We start from the raw sequence: 24146 nt of genomic DNA on the forward strand, positions 1-24146 counted from the left end.
ATTCACAATGTAAATTCTGCTCTCTCTGGTATTGTTCCTAATGATTCTAATGTCACAGAGTGAGCGCAGGACACACATAATTTAGCAGGTTATTCTTTGATGGATGGTAATATCTCTTCACCAGATTGACGAACCAATCAGAGGATAACTTTTCTGATATCGTAATGTAATCTGATGATTCCTCATATGCGGCCTTCTTGTGCAATATAGGGCCACTCGTGGGGCCCCTGAAAATATATGTTGTCCACCTTTGCTTTAAAATATGTAATGTGTCAACGGGACAGCTCTGCAAAACCCCCTGCAGCCTGTAAGTGGCGCTTCAGGAGTTGTGATATATATTATAGTATTTTTGGCTTAAATAAAGCTAAGAAGAAAAGAGAAGTTTCTGTACCTGGATAGACCTCATCATCCGACTTCCAGCTTTCATCGTTCATCGTGCACAAATACCGAGCGGTAGTTCTGGGGAACCGGTGATACGCCAGTCTGGCGTATTTCTCCCTTATCAATAGGGCCTTGGCAAGTCCAATTGCAGCCTGTTCGTAGTCATCAACTGTGACCTGATGATTGATTTTGTACACGACACAATAATTTTATCCCCTTCATAGCAAAAATTGCTTTAAATTCAAATAATTTTAAATGCATTCTTTCCAAACAATAAAACAATTTAAATATTAAATATGCAACCCTGTCGTTCTAAAAATTCTTTAATTTACATTGCATCAAACCCCAAGAAACCACGCATCTTTGAAACCAAAGCTAACAATTACAGTGTCTTGACCGTTTATGTGTTTTAACAAAGGTGATGGTAACCTTGAGAAAGGTTACGTAATTTGGCCTTAATTTTGCATCAATTCACTTGTGCAAAAGTGCACAAAACACATCAGACTGCACAATTTGTTTTCCATGACATTGTATTATAGATTTCTGCCAACTTTAATTAAAATTGTGCTAGAATGTCAGGCTGAGCCAGGTGATATTTTAATGTTACGGAATCAGGACAGTGTACAATAGGTGAAGGGTTAGTTAATAAAATCTACTTGGGAACAGAATGAAAATGCGAATGAATGAAGATGGAATGAGCTGAGCGATGTCCTTACCCCAGCACAGTAATCACCGCTAATGGTTACTCTCTGAAATTCTGGGACGTCGTATGGCACTTGGACCACTTGACCGGGGCCCCGTAGGATGGGAATGGGTGGTTGGTCAGGAGATACCGGAGATGGAATTGGCGTGATGGATGGTGGGGCCTTCCAGTCAAGAGGAGGCATTTGGAGCGACAATGATTGGGAACGAATGATCTTGAAACTTTTCTTCCTATATTCCAGAAAAGTACACAGGTCACAATCCAGAGCAACAATGACTATGTTTAAATAGATGGAACGTGGTTGACAAAATACCTTAAATGCTGGGAAAGACTAATTAGACCAACGATGGACAAGTACTTGGGACACCAGTCACTACTTTAAGGGGGCTCCCAAAAACCACTTACCTTCCAATTGAACTGGATTCAGCCAACGTTGTCACACACATTGGCTGAACATACGTCATGCAAAATGTAGAAGAACGAGGAGAAAGGGCTGTTTGCATTTATTATTAAGCTTTGTCGTTGTTGTATTAAAGTATTTTTGAGTGTCAGATCGCAAGTTCTATTAGCTCTTCAGAACTGGTTAGACACAGACTAAGAAGATGAAGTGGTTGAAGTTAGAACAACCTGTAGCTTCTAACCTCTAAGAATAAAGCTGCGGCCTCTAATCTCTAAGAATAAAGCTGCGGCCTCTAATCTCTAAGAATAAAGCTGCGGCCTCTAACTTCTAAGAATAAAGCTGCAGCCTCTAACCTCTAAGAATAAAGCTGCGGCCTCTAATCTCTAAGAATAAAGCTGCGGCCTCTAACCTGTAAGAATAAAGCTGCGGCCTCTAACCTCTAAGAATAAAGCTGCGGCCTCTAATCTCTAAGAATAAAGCTGCGGCCTCTAACCTCTAAGAATAAAGCTGCGGCTTCTAATTTCTAAGAATAAAGCTGCGGCCTCTAACCTCTAAGAATAAAGCTGCGGCCTCTAACCTCTAAGAATAAAGCTGCGGCCTCTAACCTCTAAGAATAAAGCTGCGGCCTCTAACTCTAAGAATAAAGCTGCGGCCTCTAATCTCTAAGAAGATGAAGTGGTTGAAGTTAGAACAACCTGTAGCTTCTAACCTCTAAGAATAAAGCTGCGGCCTCTAATCTCCAAGAATAAAGCTGTGGCCTCTAATCTCTAAGAATAAAGCTGCGGCCTCTAACCTCTAAGAATAAAGCTGCGGCCTCTAACCTCTAAGAATAAAGCTGCGGCCTCTAACCTCTAAGAATAAAGCTGCGGCCTCTAACCTCTAAGAATAAAGCTGCGGCCTCTAACCTCTAAGAATAAAGCTGCAGTCTCTAATCTCTAAGAAGATGAAGTGGTTGAAGTTAGAACAACCTGTAGCTTCTAACCTCTAAGAATAAAGCTGCGGCCTCTAACCTCTAAGAATAAAGCTGCGGCCTCTAATCTCTAAGAATAAAGCTGCGGCCTCTAACCTGTAAGAATAAAGCTGCGGCCTCTAACCTCTAAGAATAAAGCTGCGGCCTCTAATCTCTAAGAATAAAGCTGCGGCCTCTAACCTCTAAGAATAAAGCTGCGGCTTCTAATTTCTAAGAATAAAGCTGCGGCCTCTAACCTCTAAGAATAAAGCTGCGGCCTCTAACCTCTAAGAATAAAGCTGCGGCCTCTAACCTCTAAGAATAAAGCTGCGGCCTCTAACTCTAAGAATAAAGCTGCGGCCTCTAATCTCTAAGAAGATGAAGTGGTTGAAGTTAGAACAACCTGTAGCTTCTAACCTCTAAGAATAAAGCTGCGGCCTCTAATCTCCAAGAATAAAGCTGTGGCCTCTAATCTCTAAGAATAAAGCTGCGGCCTCTAACCTCTAAGAATAAAGCTGCGGCCTCTAACCTCTAAGAATAAAGCTGCGGCCTCTAACCTCTAAGAATAAAGCTGCGGCCTCTAACCTCTAAGAATAAAGCTGCGGCCTCTAACCTCTAAGAATAAAGCTGCAGCCTCTAATCTCTAAGAAGATGAAGTGGTTGAAGTTAGAACAACCTGTAGCTTCTAACCTCTAAGAATAAAGCTGCGGCCTCTAATTTATCATCTGGGAGTTGGTTGACATTTTTCTATACGTTCCTTATCTCCTGTTCTCAGTGGTCTCATAGAGTACAGTTTATGAATATGTTATCTATGAGCACAGATAAAATTACCATCTCTAGAACACAGCTTTGGAATAAACATCATTATAGCGGTTTGCCGTGCGGTGGGTGTAATTAATGAGAGACACTGGAGCCACAGAGAACGAAGCATTAATATAATGAGTCTCACGCTAGAGGCCAGTTACCGTTTATCTGCTTTATAAATGGGGGCGCAGGATCACTGAGAAATCTATCCAACAAGTAGCGAATGGTTCTTTAATATAGAGTGGGTCAACATAGTGCAAATCCCCCCTCCCACCCGATGCAACACAAAGAGGGTCAGTAGAGTTGGATGTTAGTCCAGCTTGTAAGTGAAAAAAAAATGTTTTGTACAACTGCGCATGAGTAGTAAATAAACGTAGGAATCGCTCTGACCTCAGACTGAGATGTATCTTGCCCCTTGCGACTCTCTACACTTAGAAAGGAGGAACGGGGTGGGGGTGGGGAGTGGAGGCAGCGGGCGGACAGGTGTAGGCATAGTGCAGTAAGGACAACAAGCGGACACCAGGGGGGTATATTTAGTAAACTGTGGGTTTAAAAAAGTGGAGACATTGCCTATAGCAACCAATCAGATTCTAGCTGTCATTTTGTAGAGTGCACTAAATAAATGATAACTAGAATCTGATTGGTTGCTATAGGCAACATCTCCACTTTTTTAAACCAACAGATTAGTAAATATACCCCTAAGAGTGTGCAGGAGACAAAGGAATGTCAGCCAGCACTCGAAGGACATTAGGGGCCGCTGGAGACCCTGAACCCCCGGAGGCCGTGTACTTAACCCTTTGGGCCCAGGTGTTTGTTGTGAGGTTCTATCCAGAACTAAATGTAACCTTGTAACCTTCTACTATAGAATTCACAGTCTCATGGTCCTGTAGGTTTTTATCTCTCTACATTTACCCATTCATTAAAGGGTGATGATAGCTGTACCACCGCAATACTTGAGATTACGATAACAGAAGAAAGTCATTAAAAATATTCTTTATTCTTTTTCAGCAATTTTTCAATGTTTAAAGGTGTTTTTTTTTTTTTTAAATTGTCTTAAAATATTTGTGATCGATTTTAAAACAATTTTTTTTTTTAAATTCGTTTTCTATTTGAACTGAAAGACCAAAGGGCAGGTGTACATCGCTAAAGACCGTCCTGGAGCAGCGGTAAGTTAACCCTTAGCGCCTCAGGACAGAATCGCTTGCGATATATTCTGGGTAATTCACAGTGATGACTCATTTTTCTTTAAAAAAAAATAAATATATAAACAATTTACTTTGAAAGGATAACTTGTACGAATTGAACTAATGAATAATACAAAATATTTAATAATTTATCAGTAACATAATATAAATAAGTTATGGGATAGAAAAAAAAATTGTCATTGTGCCATGTTTATATTTTGAAACTTAGATTAGTAAGAAAAAGGAAGAAAAATAGAGAAGTTTGTGGCGGGGACGTGTGGGGAGGGGAGGGGGCATCTTACCCAAAAATCACTCAAAATAGATTACACTAGAACAGCAAAGTCACCCCATAAGGATATCATCGAGATAGTACCAGTAATTATGGGGTCACCAGGGTGGGTGAAGCAAAACGTAAACGGGGCTCCCAAATAATATTAATTGTATCTGATTTTTCTAGTTGTTTTAAAGTAATTTTTTCCTACAGCAATGAACCAATTCAGGACCTGATTCAGGGCACAGACCGGCCTGGGCTAATATTCTCTTAGCGCCCACCCAGCTTCCACGCCAGGCTAATATGTGCAAAGACAAATTTGTCCTTAATTTAAAATTCAGCTCCCCTCCCCCTTACCAAAGTTTATATTCTAATGAGTTCAAAACTGGACCTAGCTTTTTAAATGGGTCACAGCATTAATGGTCACTCATTTCATTGTCACTGTAAAATCAGATCAGTAACGCAGAATGGAGGCACGACTGAGCGCTACGGAGGGTGAAAGCGTGAGGGGGAGGGGCTGTCACCTGCGCCTGACGCCACCCTGGTCTCCTACTCACTAGGTACACACTGGCCCAATGACTGCACGAAAAACCTCCAATCAGCCGACGTCCGACCGTTTGGTCAGATATCATGTGAGTGTGTATAGTGACTCGATGATCTAAAGTCATTCCAAAGTGCTGATCATTGATTCATTTGGTTGGTCGTACTGTTTAATATTTTCCGACCAATCAGTGACCGGTCATGTAGTGTGTATACACTCATGCGCACGATCTCCATAGAGGTTACAGAGTCGGGCACTTTTCAGCCGATGCTAGCGATGAATGTCCCGGTGAATAAATGTAGAGAGCGCTGTAGAAGGAATAATTCATTTGTTTGTTCTGAGACAGAATGTTTCGTTTCAGAGTCACAGAAGCTAACGGAATTCGTTAGGACATGTGGATAGCTATAACAAGGCGTTTTAATCAGTGTGACAGTGTGACAATAATGAATATTGTGCTGTCATTCTCTGAAGACTAGAGGACCAGATGAAGGACCAGATGAAGAGCACAGATCTGAAGGTAAATCGTGTCAGTGTGTATGGATGAATCGTCAGACTGATCGGACCTTCAGACGTAGGTACAATCGTTTGAGATAACACGTCGGTCGGAGAATTCTTCAGTGTGTACCCAGCCTTATCCTCAAGCTCCAGCCCAAGGATGACTCATTGTCTTCAGCCTTTACCACGGGAATACATCAAGAGAAAAAGCTAACTACATTTTTCTTTCATTTTCTGTTTACTTTGGAGAACAACTATTCTTTTATATATTTAAAATGAATATCAGTTTATACCTCTTCCTGACACAATTTTGTGTGCACCCAAAACCCTTGCACCCCAGGCAGCTGCCTATTAGATAATCAAGCTCTGGACCAAATTTTAGACAGAAGCAATAAGTCATTTTTTATCGCCATGATAAACTGAGATTAAAATAAAAAACTGCCTTATTCAAGCTAATGGTGAAATAGACCCCTGAATGCGATGTGTAATGTTTCTATAGTAAACCCTGATAAAAGTAACATATTGCGTAGCTGCCAACATAATAAATGGTTTTCTGGGACACTTTGCCGGTGTATTTTAGCACGTGACGTGTCCTAAGAGAACCGCGCAGAACTACAAGTCCCATACACACATCTTCACTGTACTTGATTCTAACATCATTTTTTGCATATTAATTTCTCCTCTATAGTAAAATATTAACTTGTAAAGCTAGTACGTGATACAGATACTATGGAGGTGGGTCTTGGTGCACTACAACTCCCATCATAACCTGCTTTCTGGAGTGTAATATATTTTCCTGCATTTTGAACACCTTTTCAAATAAAAGTGTAACTTATAAAGTCCCTAAGAACAGATAGTGACATTCATGGAAATTTTAAAGAACTGGGTCCCTGGAAATTGGTTACAGTCCCTGATATTGGGACTGTCATACAGTGACACCTTCTTATAACTGGTAGCGTCTACCTCCTGTACAATGCCATGGGGCATACTGTCCGTACTGGCCACACTGGTCCCCTAAAGCTCTATTATATATTATAATATCTAAGTTTCTATTTTCTATTAGTGTTTCTTCTTCCTGCCTCCACCCTCTTACACCCATTATGTGTCTGCAATATTCATGCAGCTTTTAAACAAAGTAATCTAAAAGCTAACAAGCTCCCTGCTTGTTCCTGTCGTTTCATCAGCAGAGCTGCAGCTAGGAGACATTATCAGATTACAGGTCCTGTGGTCGTGCCCTAACAAGTGACAAGAAACGGTCGCAGCCTTCCTTAGAGAGAGCCAAGGCCGTGTGCAGAGCAGTGACCGCAGAGAGGAAAGACCCAGGAATCTAGAGGTGTAAATGTACTTAATGACTGAACACGCGGAGATCCACCTCGCTCCGACCTGTCATCCTACTGGGCAAACTGGGCACATGCCTAAGGCGGCAAAGAGCAGCATAGCAATCGTTTTATGTTAATGCTATTTTCTTTTAATATTCGTATCTATATATTTAGTCTCCAACCACCTCTTTACCTAATAATGGACAATGTTGAATAGAGGAACGTGAACTTATGGGGAGCATGATCATTAAATTAGGACGTATTCACCTACATCGAGCAGAGCAGTGACAGTTATAAATAAATAATTTTTCTGGCTTTTTTTTGCATATCAATGGATCTATTAGAGCTGATCCTGACCCCAATCTCTCCTACTGACAACCTCCTGGTTACCCCCTGTGATATCACGAGACGTGATCTCCTTCACTCTGAACGCTGAGTAAAGTGATCACACGGTCAGGAGTTATAGAGTTAATCAATAAGTAACATTAGGTTTAACTCTGTTACAAGATGAGCAAATATTATGTAAAGTTATGCCGTAAAACACAGTGTTTGCATGTATCTGCCCCATCGCCTGTTTCCCCTTTTTTAGGAATTGTTACTGTCGATTACAGGTTTGGCACAGTATTTACTATGTATGTAATCAGCCGATAAATCATTTTATAAGATCCTTTCAATTTAAATTTGCGTCCCATAGTCAGACAATTTTAATGTATCGCGTTGTGCACGCCACTCTGCAACTTTTACCGGATACATTATATTATTCTGTAATCCGGAGTAAGAACTCAGATTTCACACTGAGCAAGAAATATAATATATATGCACAGTGCTAAGATATCAATAGAGAGACAGCTATATGCAGAGTACAGTAGAATCCCTCTAGAAATGACCTTGGCATATATATATATTGTGGCAAGAGCCCGCTACTGCTGAAGCACACGCGAACAACTTCTTCTTTTTATGCAGCTTTATTGTCAGGATGGTTAAAATGAATTTGACACCGTATGACTTTCACAGCAGTTATGGAGACCCTAAACGCTAGCTAGACATAGACCAGCGCTCTCAAGACCAGCCAGCTTCCCCAGCGTTGGTCTCACTGAACAAATGATACAAACAAGCTTTTATACCTGATACTCCTCCCCCAGCCTTAGCTTGATGGACAGGTGACACACCCACCTTCTCTTTAAGAGGAAACGCCTATCACTGGCTCTGTCTGCACAAACAGACACACCCTGTCTGTTTGCTGAGAGGAAGGAGCTTTCTAATCATGTAAGTTAACCAAACTTTAAGCTATACATAAGTCTTTACCTGGTTTAACCTCAATCTAGGTGCATAACTGCGCCAATGTTTTATTCTGCTTGTATGTTTTCTCTGCATTTTGTCAGATAAATGCCTCCCTTTATATATATGTATATATATATATATATAATATAGAAACATTTATATATATACAGATCACATCAGAGAATGAAGCAATTTAGAGGCCTCTGTAAGGAGTTTACAATCAGGATTGGCGCTATACATAATTAGGCTGCGAGCGCAGTATATTTTCATGACAAATTTCCTGTTTAGACCAACAATAATTACCAACACTTGCTGTACAATAGGTAGGCTACAAATTATACTTACACGAGTGAAAAGTATACATGCAAGAAATGATTGATTAATACATAAATGATATCAGTTATGCAGTTTTGGGAGAGGAAAGTCTTCTGGGCACTGAATACAAAGTGTGTTCAGAATGGTCAATAATTGTGAATTGTGATATTATTAAGGAAACAGAGAAGAGGTTACAGATATAAGTGAGAGACAAGTTCATACCTTCCCCAATACTGCTCCTGCCTCCTCCTGGAGCACTGACAGAGGATATAGAGACCTAACATGTTCATATCTGCGGCCGAGAGCTCCGTGATAATGGGAGGTTCAACGTCTTCACATAATCCCATTAAATCAGATTTAAGCTCTATATTTATCTTCCTAAGTCTCATACTGCAGTGTGTGTAGTGGGGAAATATATTGATCATGTTATTTATATAAGAAACAGAACTTTATGTTCCATATAGGACCCTGGGGGGCAAAATCGAAATGTTTAAGAAAACTTTGTGGTTTAAAGTGTATCCATTCCCTGCGCACAGTGGAGGCAGCGGAAACAATATTTATTATAATGTAGCCTAACAAGTCACTAGGAACCAGTGATGTCACTGAGGCAGGAGGCACTAGGAACCAGTGATGTCACTGAGACACTATGAACCAGTGATGTCACTGAGACACTAAGAACTTGTGATGTCACTGAGGCAGGAGGCACTAGGAACCAGTGATGTCACTGAGGCAGGAGGCACTAGGAACCAGTGATATCACTGAGGCAGGAGGCACTAGGAACCAGTGATATCACGGAGGCAGGAGGCACTAGGAACCAGTGATATCACTGAGACAGGAGGCACTAGGAACCAGTGATGTCACTGAGGCAGGAGGCACTAGGAACCAGTGATGTCACTGAGACACTAAGAACTTGTGATGGCACTGAGGCAGGAGGCACTAGGAACCAGTGATGTCACTGAGGCAGGAGGCACTAGGTACCAGTGATGTCACTGAGGCAGGAGGCACTAGGAACCAGTGATGTCACTGAGGCAGGAGGCACTAGGAACCAGTGATGTCACTGAGACACTAAGAACCAATGATGTCACTGAGGCAGGAGGCACTAGGAACCAGTGATGTCACTGAGGCAGGAGGCACTAGGTACCAGTGATGTCACTGAGGCAGGAGGCACTAGGTACCAGTGATATCACTGAGGCAGTAGGCACTAGGAACCAGTGATGTCACAGAGGCAGGAGGCACTAGGAACCAGTGATGTCACTGAGGCAGGAGGCACTAGGAACCAGTGATGTCACTGAGGCAGGAGGCACTAGGTACCAGTGATTTCACTGAGGCAGGAGGCACTAGGTACCAGTGATGTCACTGAGGCAGGAGGCACTAGGTACCAGTGATTTCACTGAGGCAGGAGGCACTAGGTACCAGTGATGTCACTGAGGCAGGAGGCACTAGGTACCAGTGATGTCACTGAGGCAGGAGGCACTAGGAACCAGTGATATCACTGAGGCAGGAGGCACTAGGAACCAGTGATTTCACTGAGACACTAAGAACCAGTGATGTCACTGAGGCAGGAGGCACTAGGAACCAGTGATGTCACTGAGGCAGGAGGCACTATGAACCAGTGATGTCACAGAGGCAGGAGGCATTTTCCATACTTGTTTCTGAGCTCCCTTCTGGTCAGATGGGACTTAATGACGTGATTTGCGTCATGATGCTCTGCCCACAGTGATGATGCTCCGCCCACGTGGTCACACTGTGTTATCCCCACTATATCTCATGCTCCTTGGACATTGTTTAATGACTTAGACCCTCCAATATTACTGAGCCTGTTGGAGGCACTGGTACTGGTATTGTACTATATTATCATCGTCATGTTTGTCACTAACAGGCTCCAGACAGGAAGCTGAGTTTAGGAGAACAAAGATCTTGTAAATAAACAGTTAGAGTATTATTATACTGAATAGGTGGTGGATGCAGGGAAAGGACGCCCAGCAGAGGTGGGAGAGACCTGCGGCTGGACGAGACGGACTATTGATCATCAGTCTGTCTCAGGATTGTATTTCTAATGTACCATTACCAGACACAATGCCGTGTATTGTTCCTTTACTGGACTTTGTCCGTCGCTCCCTAGTCTGAGATGTGGACTCACCGGACTTCTGGTTATTTACACAGAAAATTGGGGATGTATCAGAGTGTGCTGGGCTTGGGGGGGGGGGGGGGGGTCATCTGCCCCCCCGGGCCAGTCCCATAGTCGGCTACCTTGGGCTGGGTCACTGGGCCACCTGCATTTTCTTACCTTTAAAATGTTCCTAACAGGCTGCTGACTTCAGTATGTCCCCCGGCTAAAATTTTCCAGCCCTCCCAGGATCAGAGTTAGTTGGGCTGGGGGGGAATCTCTGAGGATTGGCTCCTGGTATTTACCTCCTTGTTGGCGCCTTATACTTAACATCAGGTGGTCTGTGGTTTGGGCACAGCATCCAGGGTCTTACCTGGTACATCCCCCCCCTTGTTGCAAAGTAACCATTGTATCTGAGTTATGTAGTTATAGTTCGGGGTCTGCATAGAGCTGGTGTTAGTTATATAGTCCTAGGTGCTTATAGGACCTGCAGTACGTCACCCAACACCCTACGGCCGTCAGCCGACACTTCATTCCACCACCTCTAATTTTGGGCCAAGGTGCAGATAACTATGTAAGTGGGGTCTGTGAAGACTAATTATAAAATGACAGATTCTTTATCCTACAGCTTTATCACAGTTAAAGATTACAAGACCACAAATTACTGTCTTTTTTTTACTACATAAAAGCATTTGTGAATCTACGCTCCACATCTAATACACGGACGAGCAATTATTCTTCAATCCACAGAAACTGAACGTCTCCCGTTTTGAATTTGTACCATTCATTTATTAACAGTTATGTATACAACGCCCACATGTTACTCTGCGCCATACAGAGAATATCTAATCATACTCATCAGTCCCTGCACCATCAGAGCTTACAGTCTATATTCTATAACACACACACTAACGTTAATGTCATCAGAAGCCAATTAAACTACTGGTCTTTTTTGGACTGTCAGGGAAAACTGCAACACACCCATGCAAACAACACGGTAGAACATACAAACTCCACACAGATAGAGAAATGGTTGGAACCGAATCCAAGACCCCACCCCTGTGTAGCAGCAATGCTGACTACTGTGCTGCTACCACTCAGGACCTCTTAAATAGATTGTTTGTTTTTGCAGGATGTATTGAAATGAAATCACCCTTCATAATCTCCCACATCTTGATACCTGCTAAATACAATTTTCCTAATGAACTTAGAGTGAAGAATACCTTTAATTAACTCTCTTCCTGCAACAACCCCATTCCCAGTGCCTGAGGTCTGCAGCAGACCAGAGGATTGCAATCAAAACTTTACATTCACATTTTAAACATTTCTGTATCATAATTTCTATGTTTGTCTTCATTTCTGACTAATGTGGTCCAACTGGTTACATTGACTGTTGGTGTTGATGCATCATTTTGTAATAAAAGTTCCAAACACAGCTAAAGAGATACCTGTCCTCTAATATCAGATCCGCAGCACAGGAGGTAGAACAGAGGGGGCGTAACTTGTATCTACTTCGATGAACGACCCCGTCTTAAAATTCTACCACAAATCTAAAATATCTGCTTGCAATAAAACTCATGCCTAATTACAGTGAATAGTATTTATAGTATATTTTTTTGCAAGGTATAATTTCATTTTAAATAAGTTGTTTGTTATAACCTTTAATTTAATTTTATTGGTGTTTTTTTTCTTTGGTTTTTTTTTTTTTGCACAAGTGACAAAGTGAGGAAATCTCTCTCCGTCTGTGTGATAGACATAACTTTTAATTTGCTTGCTGTCACCTTGTTCGTTTATTTGTTAATGTTGTTCCCAGCACATTATCAGCAAGCTAACCGCCCTCAAGCTGCACGTAAACTCATTAGTCGCCATGACAAGTAGTCCTGCCCAGTTACATCTGCAAGTTCATTAGGCTTGAAAATCTCCTATTTAATGTTTCTTGAATATATACGTTTGTAATCCTAGGAGGTGCTACCCTCAAACAGTCTTACCCATATGGAGCAGAAGAAGATAGCAGGTTACTGCTGGAATCCACACTGGTAGAGACCTGCCCTCTTCTAATGCGCCATCAGATATGAGGGAGCAGTGATCCCTACAGCAGCTGCAATTTCCCACTAGATCGGGGGGAACTCCACGGCTTAGTTAAGCAGAACTTTGTATTCTATCATAACTTAGTGATCTCCACCAAAACCTACATATTAAGCTCAATTAAATTGCACCATGAGAAATAAAATTCACAGAAAGTATCTAATAATTTACCCCCAGCAAAAAATTAAACAAAGTTTTCCCAACATGGATCAAATGTTCAACTTCAAAACTTAACAAGGATGCGGTGTATGAGAACAGACCTTTTCACGGTTTCCGCAGATTTCTGTTCCGCGATCTCTTTCTCCAGTTCCCTTTCTTTCGCCTCCTTCTGTCCGATAGGGCAATCCTCCGGGACGGTGAACAGCGAGAATCCATCTTTGTTGTCCTCTTCTCTAAGTACTTTGGCAAAAACTTTCTCGGCCAGAAGTCGGACCTGTTCATCCACCTCTGAAATACTGAGGCGGGGGAAGGTACGCGGCATCTCTACTAGAGGGGCGAGAAAAAACGGAGCATTAAACCACAATTTCCAGCCACTTAAAAAAATAAAAACAACACTTGAGATCAAACACGAAAAGAGTTTAGAAGAGCAGCCAAGTACAAGGTAAGTTCTCTGGCTGAATGGTCATGCTGTGTATTATAAAATCATGTACATGGCAAACATGACTGGATAATTACCCATTAACAGCGAGGAGATAACTCCGCCTCATTCATTTAAGAATATTACACATCCCTGAATCTCGTATTGTTTTGTCTGATGCAAACAAGGAAATGTTTTGCATATTTGTAGATGAAATCATTCCTGCTAAGATGCTATAAATGTTCCAAACAATGACTTCATTGTGAGCAATAACAACATGCTGTAAATTAATATAATTTACATGTTAATGACATATAAGCATTTCTCATGGAATTGCGGACTGACACGTAAAGGCAGATTGTCCATCTAATCTGCCCGTAGTACTTTCTCATTGAATGCTTTCAGAACAGGCTTGTTTTTGAGCTACATCTGCTAGAAGTTATCTTTTTACAATAACATACAACTCTTAAAGGAAAATCAGATTTTCTGACAGATTATTTATTACTGAGCGCTCAGAGCAGGTTTACTTATTCTTATTTTAACTGGCCATCCTCATCATCGTCATTGTATTTGCAGGGCCCCACGACCCCTGCAGAGCCGGACAGTCACCTGTGCGGATCATACAAGTACATACTAAACATAAAAACATAACAAGTACATACTAGGCAGACAAAGGAGGTTGAGACATAAAATAGAGGGTACAGCCCGGCTTTCAAAAGCATACAGTCTAGGGCAGGCTTGGCTAACCTGTGGCACTCCAGGTGTTGTGAAACTACAAGTCCCAGCATACCCTTCCAGCAAATAAGCTGCTATATATTGGCAAAGCATGCTGGGACTTGTAGTTTCCCAACACCTGTAGTGCCACAGGTTAGCCAAGCCTGGAGGGCGTAAATTTACTAAAACGTCTAAACAGGAAAAGTAGAGGCGTTGGCCAAAGCAACCAATCAGATTCTAGTTAGCATTTTCTAGAACATACTGTATAAATGATAGCTAGAATCTGATTGGTTGCTGTGGGCAACAACTCCACTTTTATTTTTTTAGGAGATTTAGTAAATCTACTCCTAGATCTTTTTCTCTTTTCATGTTCTATAATGCGGTATCATATTCTCATATTGGGTAACATTTAGATAGTGGGGTACACTGTAAAGTTCTTATTTTTCCTAGTATTAATGGGTGTAATAATAGTAATGATAGTTAATATTTGTTTCCTCTCCATAGTATCCTTATTTTAAAAAAAAGAAAGAAAAAGTCTCTCATTTTTTGTATTTTTCTCCCTCTCAAACCTACCCTGTGACACACGTGAGACAGTAAAGTATCTATATTATATGATTTTCTGGATATGAAAACTGAAGCTGTTACAAAAGGCTTCCCACAGGCTTTGGTGCCAGATTTGGGTCAGGGGAATGACTATTTTTTTCCTTGCAGAAGACCAATTATCATCATCATCAGCTATTTATATAGCGCTACTAATTCAACAGCGCTGTACAGAGAACTCACTCACATCAGTCCCTGCCCCATTGGAGCTTACAGTCTAAATTCCCTAACATACACACAGACAGACACAGACAGACATAGACTAGGGTCAATTTAATAGCAGCCAACTATCCTACCAGTATGCTTTTGGAGTGTGGGAGGAAACTGGAGCACCTGGAGGAAACCCACACAAACACGGGGAGAACATATACACTCCACGCAGATAAGGCCATGGTCGTGAATCAAACTCATGACCCCAGTGCTGTGAGACAGAAGAGATAACCACTGAGCCACCGTGCTGCCCCCAATCTGATTCTCCATAAGATATACTAATAACTCAGTAGCTTTGGATAGCAAAGAGAAAGAATCTAGTCTTGTTGCCTAGTGGAACCCTCTTATTTGGTAGAAGTCTTAGATGTATAAATTAGTCGGTTTTTTAAGTGGGCTTCATCTGTGCCAAATTCTTCATTACATTTTCCTGTAGAGGTGGTAGAATGAATTCAGATGAAATGACCAAAGGACCTTCACAAGGTATCCACAAAGAACGATCTAACTGTTTGTGGGGCAAGATTCTAAAAACTGGATTCGTAGATACCTCAAGAAAGATGACTAATGGTCGAAGATACCCTGTCTTTTAAGGACCCTATAGAGAAGAAGATGGACACTGCAGTGTAGACCTTTGGTTTCCATAATTTACCTAGCCAAAGTGTTGGACGTGCGGATTGAGAATATTGACAGAGCCTTGAGTACCGACAGAGGAAGATGTGAATTCTCTTTGGTGAACAGTTTCCTTTCTGACGTGTCTATGGATACAAAATGATCAGCTAGACCTGCGTCTATGACCATGGTTTCTAGGAGAACTCTATGGCTGGGAACATGGGCAACAGACTTCACATCCAAAAATGGTCTTTCCACATTGTCGTTTCAAGTCCAGGTTTTGTTCAGGAAAAGATCTAAGGAACTTGTGGTAGAGTCCCTGGAGGAAGAAGATTATTCCCCAGAACAAGAAAGTAAGAAGTTTTCAGAATTATATACCTTATAAATAAAGATTAGAGCTAGAGGTTTCAGGTTCTATTGTCATGGGCACGAGTCATTTTGTCCCTCATCTTTGAAAGGTGGCCAGTCCGTGTTGGCTAGAGGCAGCGGAAGACCCTCAATATTCAGTGCTTGCTAAGTGATTCTTCTTACTATTGTCTTCTTGCCTGCAGCAGGATCCATGCTGATTCACAATTTAGGTTAAGAAAACACATCCAACATTGCAGTGCCTCAATCTCACAATGTTTTTATAGCCTCAGGAGTTCCAAGTAATCCAGATAACATATTTAAGACAATACATTGTAAAATTATGAGCCAGATGAAAGTTAGCATGTCCCTCTACTCCTGTCAGGGTCAGCACAGGGTTTTGTGGACCCATGTGCCTGATGTCCTTGTCGGTCAAGATTGCCAGATTGACGTAATGGCATCTCAGAGGTTCGGCAACAAAGTTTTCCCTATTACTGTAATCATCTACCAGACAAATGGGACCAAATATCTTTGTGTCAAAGAATCACTTTCATCAGCTTCAATTCTATTTCTTATTTCTTCTTTGTGTTTATCTAGTTAAGTATTTCAACTAGTTGACATATTTAGAGAGGAATGTAAAATTATATGCTTATAAAACATTAGTTACTAAATCTACCTAGTATATATTTACCTCTGTGCTAGGCACAGATAAGCAATATAAATTATTGAGGTGACCGTCCCTTTAAGGCTGCTCCTCGATTTGTATAAGAAGGAACAGCTGATATATAGATGTGATCTGTTGTAAAACCCTTTCAAAACTAGAGCCGTAGGTTATGATGAGAAAAGCCAAGAGGAATGAGGGAGGAGAACAATGAGTATAAAAGAAAATAAGTAAAGAAGTCAAACATTCTAGAACGCTTAGTAAGCAGCGTATATAGGTAGTTTGTTATATCCCATCAGAATCGTGACAGGTGCATTATAAATACATAGGATGAGGGCTGAGGTTATACGATGAGAGAGGCAGTACGAGTAACAGGGAGGACTGGTCACATGCTATTTTCCATGGACTACCCTCTCTTCCTTTCTCCTGTGCACTATGGAACACACTGTTTGTAACAAACTTACATCCATCCATGATCTATTCATTTAAAAATCCCTCAACCTCCTTGTCACTACAAGTACTTGGCTGACCTCCTCTGACACTACATCCCCTGCAGCTCTCTCCTATGGGGGACTCTCCCTCAGCCATATCTCCAGACCCAGAAACAGACAAGGTGGTGTAGTAGGCATTCTACTCTCTCCAAGCTGCACCTTCCCAGTCATACCCTCTGCACCCTCCCTCTCATTCTATTTTATCCTCTCCACCTTTGTGTTGCCATCAGTTATCACCCCTGGATCCAGTTTCCCAATTCCTTGACAACTTTGCGGCCTGGTTCACTTATTTCCTATCCTTTGACATGCCTACACTCATACTAGGTGATTTCGACATTCCCATTGATAATCCCACTGTCTCTTCTGCAAATAAAATTATTTCAATTACTTCCTCCTTTGGTTTAAGCTTTACATTATCTCATGCTACCCCCCTGCATTCAAATCTACATGTACATAGCGCCACCAAAATACACTCCATCCGGTCCACTTCCAATTTCCACTAAAACAACTACTCTCTCCTATGACTACACTGTCCTGTCCTGATCAGGCTGCCTCTTTCTACAGCAAAATATTACCTTCAGCCATAGACAATGTAGCTCCAGCCACCACTGATAGTCTCCGATGGCATGGCACACCAAACATAACTGTTACCTGCAAAAGAGCTCCAGCATTGCTGAGCCCCACTGGAGATAATCACCGATGCTGACTTCTTCCACTATAAATTCATCTTAGAATGCTGCCTTTTCACTTGTCTAGCAATCATAGTTCTCTAATATCCCCGGTTTTGGAATCCCCATTGCTGTTCAGAAAAATCACAATTACTTGAATTGAAGCAGCAGAAATGCCTGCAAATAACAAGGAAAACACTGCAGGCAGCTGTCCGACAAGGCAGAGGAACCCATCTAGACATTTGATTGCGTCGGCTGAGAACCCAGCCAGGCACATGTTACGGCTGACAGTGAACACCATAAACTTGTAGAACAGTTTGAAGAGGTCTTCACCTATAGCAGCCGCCTTTCCCGTAGAGCTGGACGCGCTCACAGGTACTCAGATGCCCCCAGGTCTTGAACTCAGAGTAGTACAAGTTTATGATGTCGCCACAGCGCTGGCGAGGGCCTGATAGGAGGTAGAAACGGAGTCCAGTAAACAGGCCGAGGTCAGAGGGCAATAGCAGTCAGCAGGGTGAAGTCCAAGCAAAGGTCGGGGGCTGGCAGAAGGCAAACGAATCCAGAGAACAAGCTAATGTCAAGGTCACAGGCAATCCAACGAGATCCAGAAGCAAGCCAGGGGTCATACACGGGAAATCAAACTAGAGAACTCAGAACAGGAGCAGGAGTGGAGAACAGGGAGCCTAGCTACACAGGAAGCTATAACTGGCAGTAAGACTCAGTCCTCACTGCCTTAAATAGTGAGGGGAACCAATAAGAGCGGAGTGCCAGCTCCCTCCATCCCTAATTCAGGTGCAGCCTAAAACCCCTATGCTCGCATGCGCCTGACTACTAGACAGCTGGACGGGCACTGCGGCAGGGGAAACAGAGCGTCCCGGTTGTTGCCTAGACAACCGGGACGTAGAAAGCAGAAGTGATGTCCCGGTCGTCATGGTGATGGCCAGAGGCACCAGGAAGCGAGCCGCTGCGGCCCGTCTTGGAGCCGCGACTCGTAACAGCACGAACATTATACAGCAATGGCTATGGGTCACATGTGAGCAGGAGAAGGAGTGCAGCTACAGGCAGAGCAAAAGGTTAGGGAGCAGCCATGAAGAAGCAAAGCGGCATGGACATTCCAGCTAGTGAGTCAGGGACTTGATAGCACAATCCCATTAATCACTCAGGCCAGGTCTTTTGCGTAAGAATGTGGTAGTGTCCGTTAATGCGGTGCTATGCAAGATCCACAGGTCTAAGATGGACCAGTTAGGAAAAGGGAGGTGGGTCCAGAAATGGCGCCAGGCGGATGCGGCGGTTTGCCCTATGGGTGCAGTGCAGCAATATCTCGGCTCAAGGCCGGAGGGAGGGGAAGTCTTCCAGGTGCACGGGGACGCATCCCCTTTAACAAGGTTTCAGTTCACAGCGGTTTTTAAGAGATGCGTGCAAGTCTTAGATTGGGATGTAACAAGATTCGGGAAGAAAAGGGAGGCCAAACTGATGTGGTAGTTTTACACCTCGGGGGTAATGACCTGGGGAAGAGGAAACCTTTAGATTTAGTACAAGCTATCGGGATAGATTTGGTGTGGATGTAAGGCCACTAGAGTGCCTTGACATTAGTATGGTCATATATCCCAAGGTTGTCCTGGAGGGGTGCGAGGAAGGGAGCGGGCATTGACAGAGCTCGTAAGAGGTTGAAGTCGAAGATAAGTAAACTCATTTCCGCGTGTGGCGGCTTCCGCATACGGCATGAAGACATTAGCATGAAATGCATTGGTTTTTATAGGAGAGATGGGGTACACCTGTCAGAGGTCGCGCTGGACTTGTTCAATACAGGAAGCGTTGGAGATGTTGGGAGGTTGGTGTCACAGCATGGTGGTGGGGGCTTCGGCCTCATGAAGGGTTCACAAAGACCTCGTGTGGTGGGGGCAAGCAGCGTGCAAGGTATAGCTATGGGGGGAGCCAGCATCGGTGCATAATCACCCCGGAAAGGCGGCCGTCTGCCCGGCTCCAGCTTCAACGGTTGGGTCTCTACGGGGGCGTGCCAAGGGAAAAGAGGGTATGTGGGCACAAGATGCGGGCTCCAGGGGGCGTGCCTGCAGTGCCCACATGGTGGGCAGAACACGCCCCAAAAAATCCTGGGGGGGCATGCTTGCGGTCCTCACAGGATGGGCAGAACACGCACCCCAAAAGGTTGAGGAACTGGTAAAAGGAAAGAGAACCTTGCGCACGGCTTTCCCTGCATTTGTTGTTGATTTTAAATAAAGCTGTTAACGGTATTTACACCAACACCAGCAGTGCGTTTTTTATTTCACAAAAGGGTTCCTCCCGCTGGATGCCAACAGGTAGGCATATCCTCCCTTATCAACATGTAACCTTTTTGGGTATGTAATGGGCCTCTTTTGTGAGTTGTAGCCTCAGTATTCTGGGCCCTGGCAGTGCCTGCTCATTTTACCCTGTGATCTTCCAGCGTCAGGTCTAATAATATAGATTCCTGTGAGATACACAAGAGCACTTCACAGTGTAATAACTCTGTGTGCTCCAAGGAATGTAGACATCTTTTCACAACCTCTAATATACAAATCCGCGTGAAGATGATAGTGATGTTGGCAACGACCCAAAGGCACTGACACGCAAGCCTTAGAATGGAACAACAAGCCGGCTTAGCTGTCTATTATCACTAACCTCTCAGAATATTATATATTACGACACCGTGACTTGCTGCTGATATTGAAACTATAATATGAGTGTGTTTTTTATGCCTTGTTAGAACTCAGTTACCCAATGTTAATTCCACAACCTTTACAGGAAAGCCTAAGAGTGTCAAAACATCAATCGCCGGAAGTGAATGAGGAACAGCTAATTCTTAGAGCAATAAGTGTATCTTGTTGTTCCTGAAATAGCTATCTATAGACATACATATATACATACATAAACATACATACATACTTATATTCATACCTAAACATACATAGGTGATACATACTTGCAAACACACACACACACAAATTATAATCCAAATGAGGAAACCTAGAAAACGGAAGTTAAACCCAGTAAGCATGTCAGTGTATACTAAACAATGCAATAAGATACAACTAATATTACGTCAGCTAAGGTTTGTAGTTAACCCTCTATATGCCAGTGTCACCTCTATAGTGGGCAGAGAGAGTTGGGATATGGAGAAAGAATAAATATTGTTTTACATCACACGTGGGTCAGAATGCAACAAAACATTGCAGATGAAATGCTGACATTAAATGAATATTGTCAATGTGGTTGAACAGCGTAAGTCTGTTTATGAATTCATCAACTTACCTAGTGATGCTGGGGCAGTCATTCTAAAGGCCGCTGATCACAGACCAATATATATCTTTACAACTGAGGGAAGGACAGTCCTGTTTCAATTAATATGAACCCAATGATCAGTCAAGGTAGCCCAGATTTATACCAGGTGAGCCCAATCCTTTGGCAGGTTAGTCCTACACTATTCCGAGTGAGACCAGTGAGCACAGTCTTCTAGCAGATGAGGGTATCCTAGAGGTAGGTAATTGTACAACAGGTGAGGACAGTCCTGTGGGAGGTCGGTGAGGACAGTCCTGTGGGAGGTTAGTCCTTCACTATTCCAAGTGAGACTAGTGAGCACAGTCTTCTAGCAGATGAGGGTATCCCAGGGGTAGGTAATTGTAAAACAGGTGAGGACAGCCCTGTGGGAGGTCGGTGCAGCTCTACAGCAGGTGAGGACAGTCCTGTGGGAGGTCGGTGCAGCTCTAAGCAGGTGGGGACAGTCCTGTGTGAGGTCGGTACTGCTCTACAGCAGGTGAGGACAGCAGTACTGTGGGAGGTCGGTACTGTTCTACAGCAGGTGAGGACAGTCCTGTAGGAGGTAGGTACTGCTCTAAGCAGGTGAGGACAGTCCCGTAGGAGGTAGGTACTGTTCTACAGCAGGTGAGGACAGTCCTGTAGGAGGTAGGTACTGCTCTAAGCAGGTGAGGACAGTCCCGTAGGAGGTAGGTACCCGTAGGAGGTAGGTACTGTTCTACAGCAGGTGAGGACAGTCCTGTGGGAGGTTGGTACTGCTCTACAGCAGGTGAGGACAGTCTTGTAGGAGGTAGGTACTGTTCTACAGCAGGTGAGGACAGTCCTGTGGGAGGTAGGTACTGTTCTACAGCAGGTGAGGACAGTCCTGTGGGAGTTGTGCCTGGGATGCTTGGCTGATGCTCTCCTTCCTCTGTGTCCTCTCGCACTGAGCACCTCTATGACAGCAGGGGTTGTTTTACTGAGACACACTACAGGAGATAGATCACGCTGAGAAATGTGAACACTAACAGGAGCAATAGGCACCAAGGACAAGCTCTGACTGATGACAGATTAACATCTCTCGCATCTCAGGAAGGAAAGTATTTTTAGAGCTGATTACAAGTGGTATGAACGCTACTCCAGTCAGTCTACTGTATGGTGTTTTTATAAGTCACTGTACGTCACTGGGAAGGTAGAGCCACCTGTTTAGCATAATTGTCACTTTGGATCATAGTTACATTGTCCAGATTACTGTTTCATGAGTCAGAAGAGCAGAATCCTCCTCACAGTGAGAACCGGCAGACTGAGCGCGGGAGAGGGACAGAGACGTGGGGAGTTTGTCTGGGACGGTACATCTGTCAAACCGTAACGGAGGTGTCCTAAGGTGAGCTCAGGGAGGACTGATACCTCCCGTGGAGCAGAACGGTCAGGCTGATCGGTAGGATGATAGCGAAGAAGTATGAAGGAAGTTACTGTAGAGTGTGCACAAGCGAGTGAACACAGATGTGCAGAGCAGTGTGCAAAGAACGGTGTACATGAGAGATGCACAGGGCAGTGTATCCTGAAGAGTGTGCACAAGACAGAGGACACAGATGTGCAGGGCAGTGTGCAAAGGACGGTGTAAACAGAAGAGTGAGCACAAGACCGAGTACACAGGACAGTGTACACAAGTGAGGCACAAGACAGTGTGAAGCAAATTGCTGGAGAGTGTGCACAAGACAGATGGCACAGAGGTGCAGGGCAGTGTGCAAATATCAGTATAAATAATAGTTGAGTCACAGAATAGAGTACACAGGGTATATATACAGATAAGGCAGATAATAAAGTACAGGGGAGATGCACACATATGAGGCACACAGAATTGTGCACAGGTGAGGCACGGAGTAGTGTGCACAGGTGAGGCATGGGGTAGTGTGCACAGGTGAGGCACGGGGTAGTGTGCACAGGTGAGGCACAGAGTAGTGTGCACAGGTGAGGCACAGAGTAGTGTGCACAGGTGAGGCACAGAACTGGGTACACAGGGTAGTGCATACAATAAGCAGATAACAGGCTGACTACATTAACTATTGAACGTTATAAAATGACATTAGTCACATGTGATCTGAAACCTGAACAAAACTATAAAACAGTTGTTATGTATATATATATATATATATATATATATATATATATATATATATATATATGTGTGTATGTGTGTGTGTTGTGTGATATATAATATATATATATATATATATATATATATATATATATGTGTGTGTGTGTGTTGTGCTGTGTGATAGATATATATATATATATATATATATATATATATATATATATATATATATATATATGTATGTGTGTGTGTGTTGTACTGTGTGACCTTGACTCTCCTACACGCCCTTCTGCACATAACACCCGGCACAATGTCCCCATCTCCCCATGTTACACAGATAACGCCCCTACCTCCAGCTGATCCTGCACCAGGGGACACAAGCGGAGCCCTCTCCCGGCTGACGGTCCCGTCCCTGCAGCTCTGCTGTCTGATTATACCAGGAAACTTCTTGCAGAGCTCCTAGTGCTGTCCCTCTGCTGGATAATATATTTATTGTCATTCATGTGCTCCCAGCACCACAGCCCCAGGATCAGAGCCCAATAAGAGCTCCTGGGATCAGCCCTGAGATCCACTGAATGCAGCCTGTGATTCATAGGATGCGCAGAGATGGGCGATATTAATGCTGAGACTCTGAGTACATTGCACTAATGCATCTACTGACCTGACAATCACTTGTACATTAGGATCACTCTTATTACACGTTTCTCCTTCAGGGATCCCATGTATGTAATATATATATCCCCCTCCTCTAGAATTGAGTGAAGTTACTGACACATTTTGCACAAATCATGTTTTGCAGCAAAACAGGAGGTTTTTCAGAGATGCAAAATTCCAAAGACACAATCGTTTGTTTCTCCACACAAAGCCCTCAGCCCCGGAATAATCACTTTGTGTTTCATGGAATTTAGGTAACACGGTAACGTAGATCATATTATATGAGGGACAGTGAGTGAGAGTCATGGTAGTAATCAGCGGGAAGTAGGACTGAGCTTAAGGGCTAGGAAAACAGGCCAAGAGGTACAGAGGGTGATGGAATAGTAGAAGGAGCACACAAGGAGAGAGGGCCCTGAT

General features: G+C 43.1%; 1 protein-coding gene across 3 annotated transcripts in view; it reads right to left on the reverse strand.

Moving 5' to 3' along the window:
* AMPD3 (adenosine monophosphate deaminase 3) overlaps positions 1-23531 on the reverse strand; it is a 40460-nt gene extending 16929 nt beyond the window's left edge. Inside the window, exons 1-4 of one of the 3 annotated variants that reach the window (XM_075188489.1) lie at positions 23426-23531; positions 13096-13321; positions 1098-1314; positions 392-557 (exon numbers count right to left, since the gene is read on the reverse strand). In XM_075188489.1, the coding sequence (XP_075044590.1) occupies positions 392-557; positions 1098-1314; positions 13096-13316 (604 nt within the window). In that variant the 5' untranslated portion in view covers positions 13317-13321; positions 23426-23531. Of the gene's footprint in view, positions 1-391; positions 558-1097; positions 1315-13095; positions 13322-20995; positions 22035-23425 lie in introns of those variants that run through there. The other 2 variants (XM_075188490.1, XM_075188488.1) reach the window with 2 other exon arrangements.
* Positions 23532-24146: the final 615 nt, after the last annotated feature.

The sequence above is a fragment of the Mixophyes fleayi genome, chromosome 10 (genome assembly GCF_038048845.1).
Source record: "Mixophyes fleayi isolate aMixFle1 chromosome 10, aMixFle1.hap1, whole genome shotgun sequence".
Taxonomy (NCBI): domain Eukaryota; kingdom Metazoa; phylum Chordata; class Amphibia; order Anura; family Limnodynastidae; genus Mixophyes; species Mixophyes fleayi.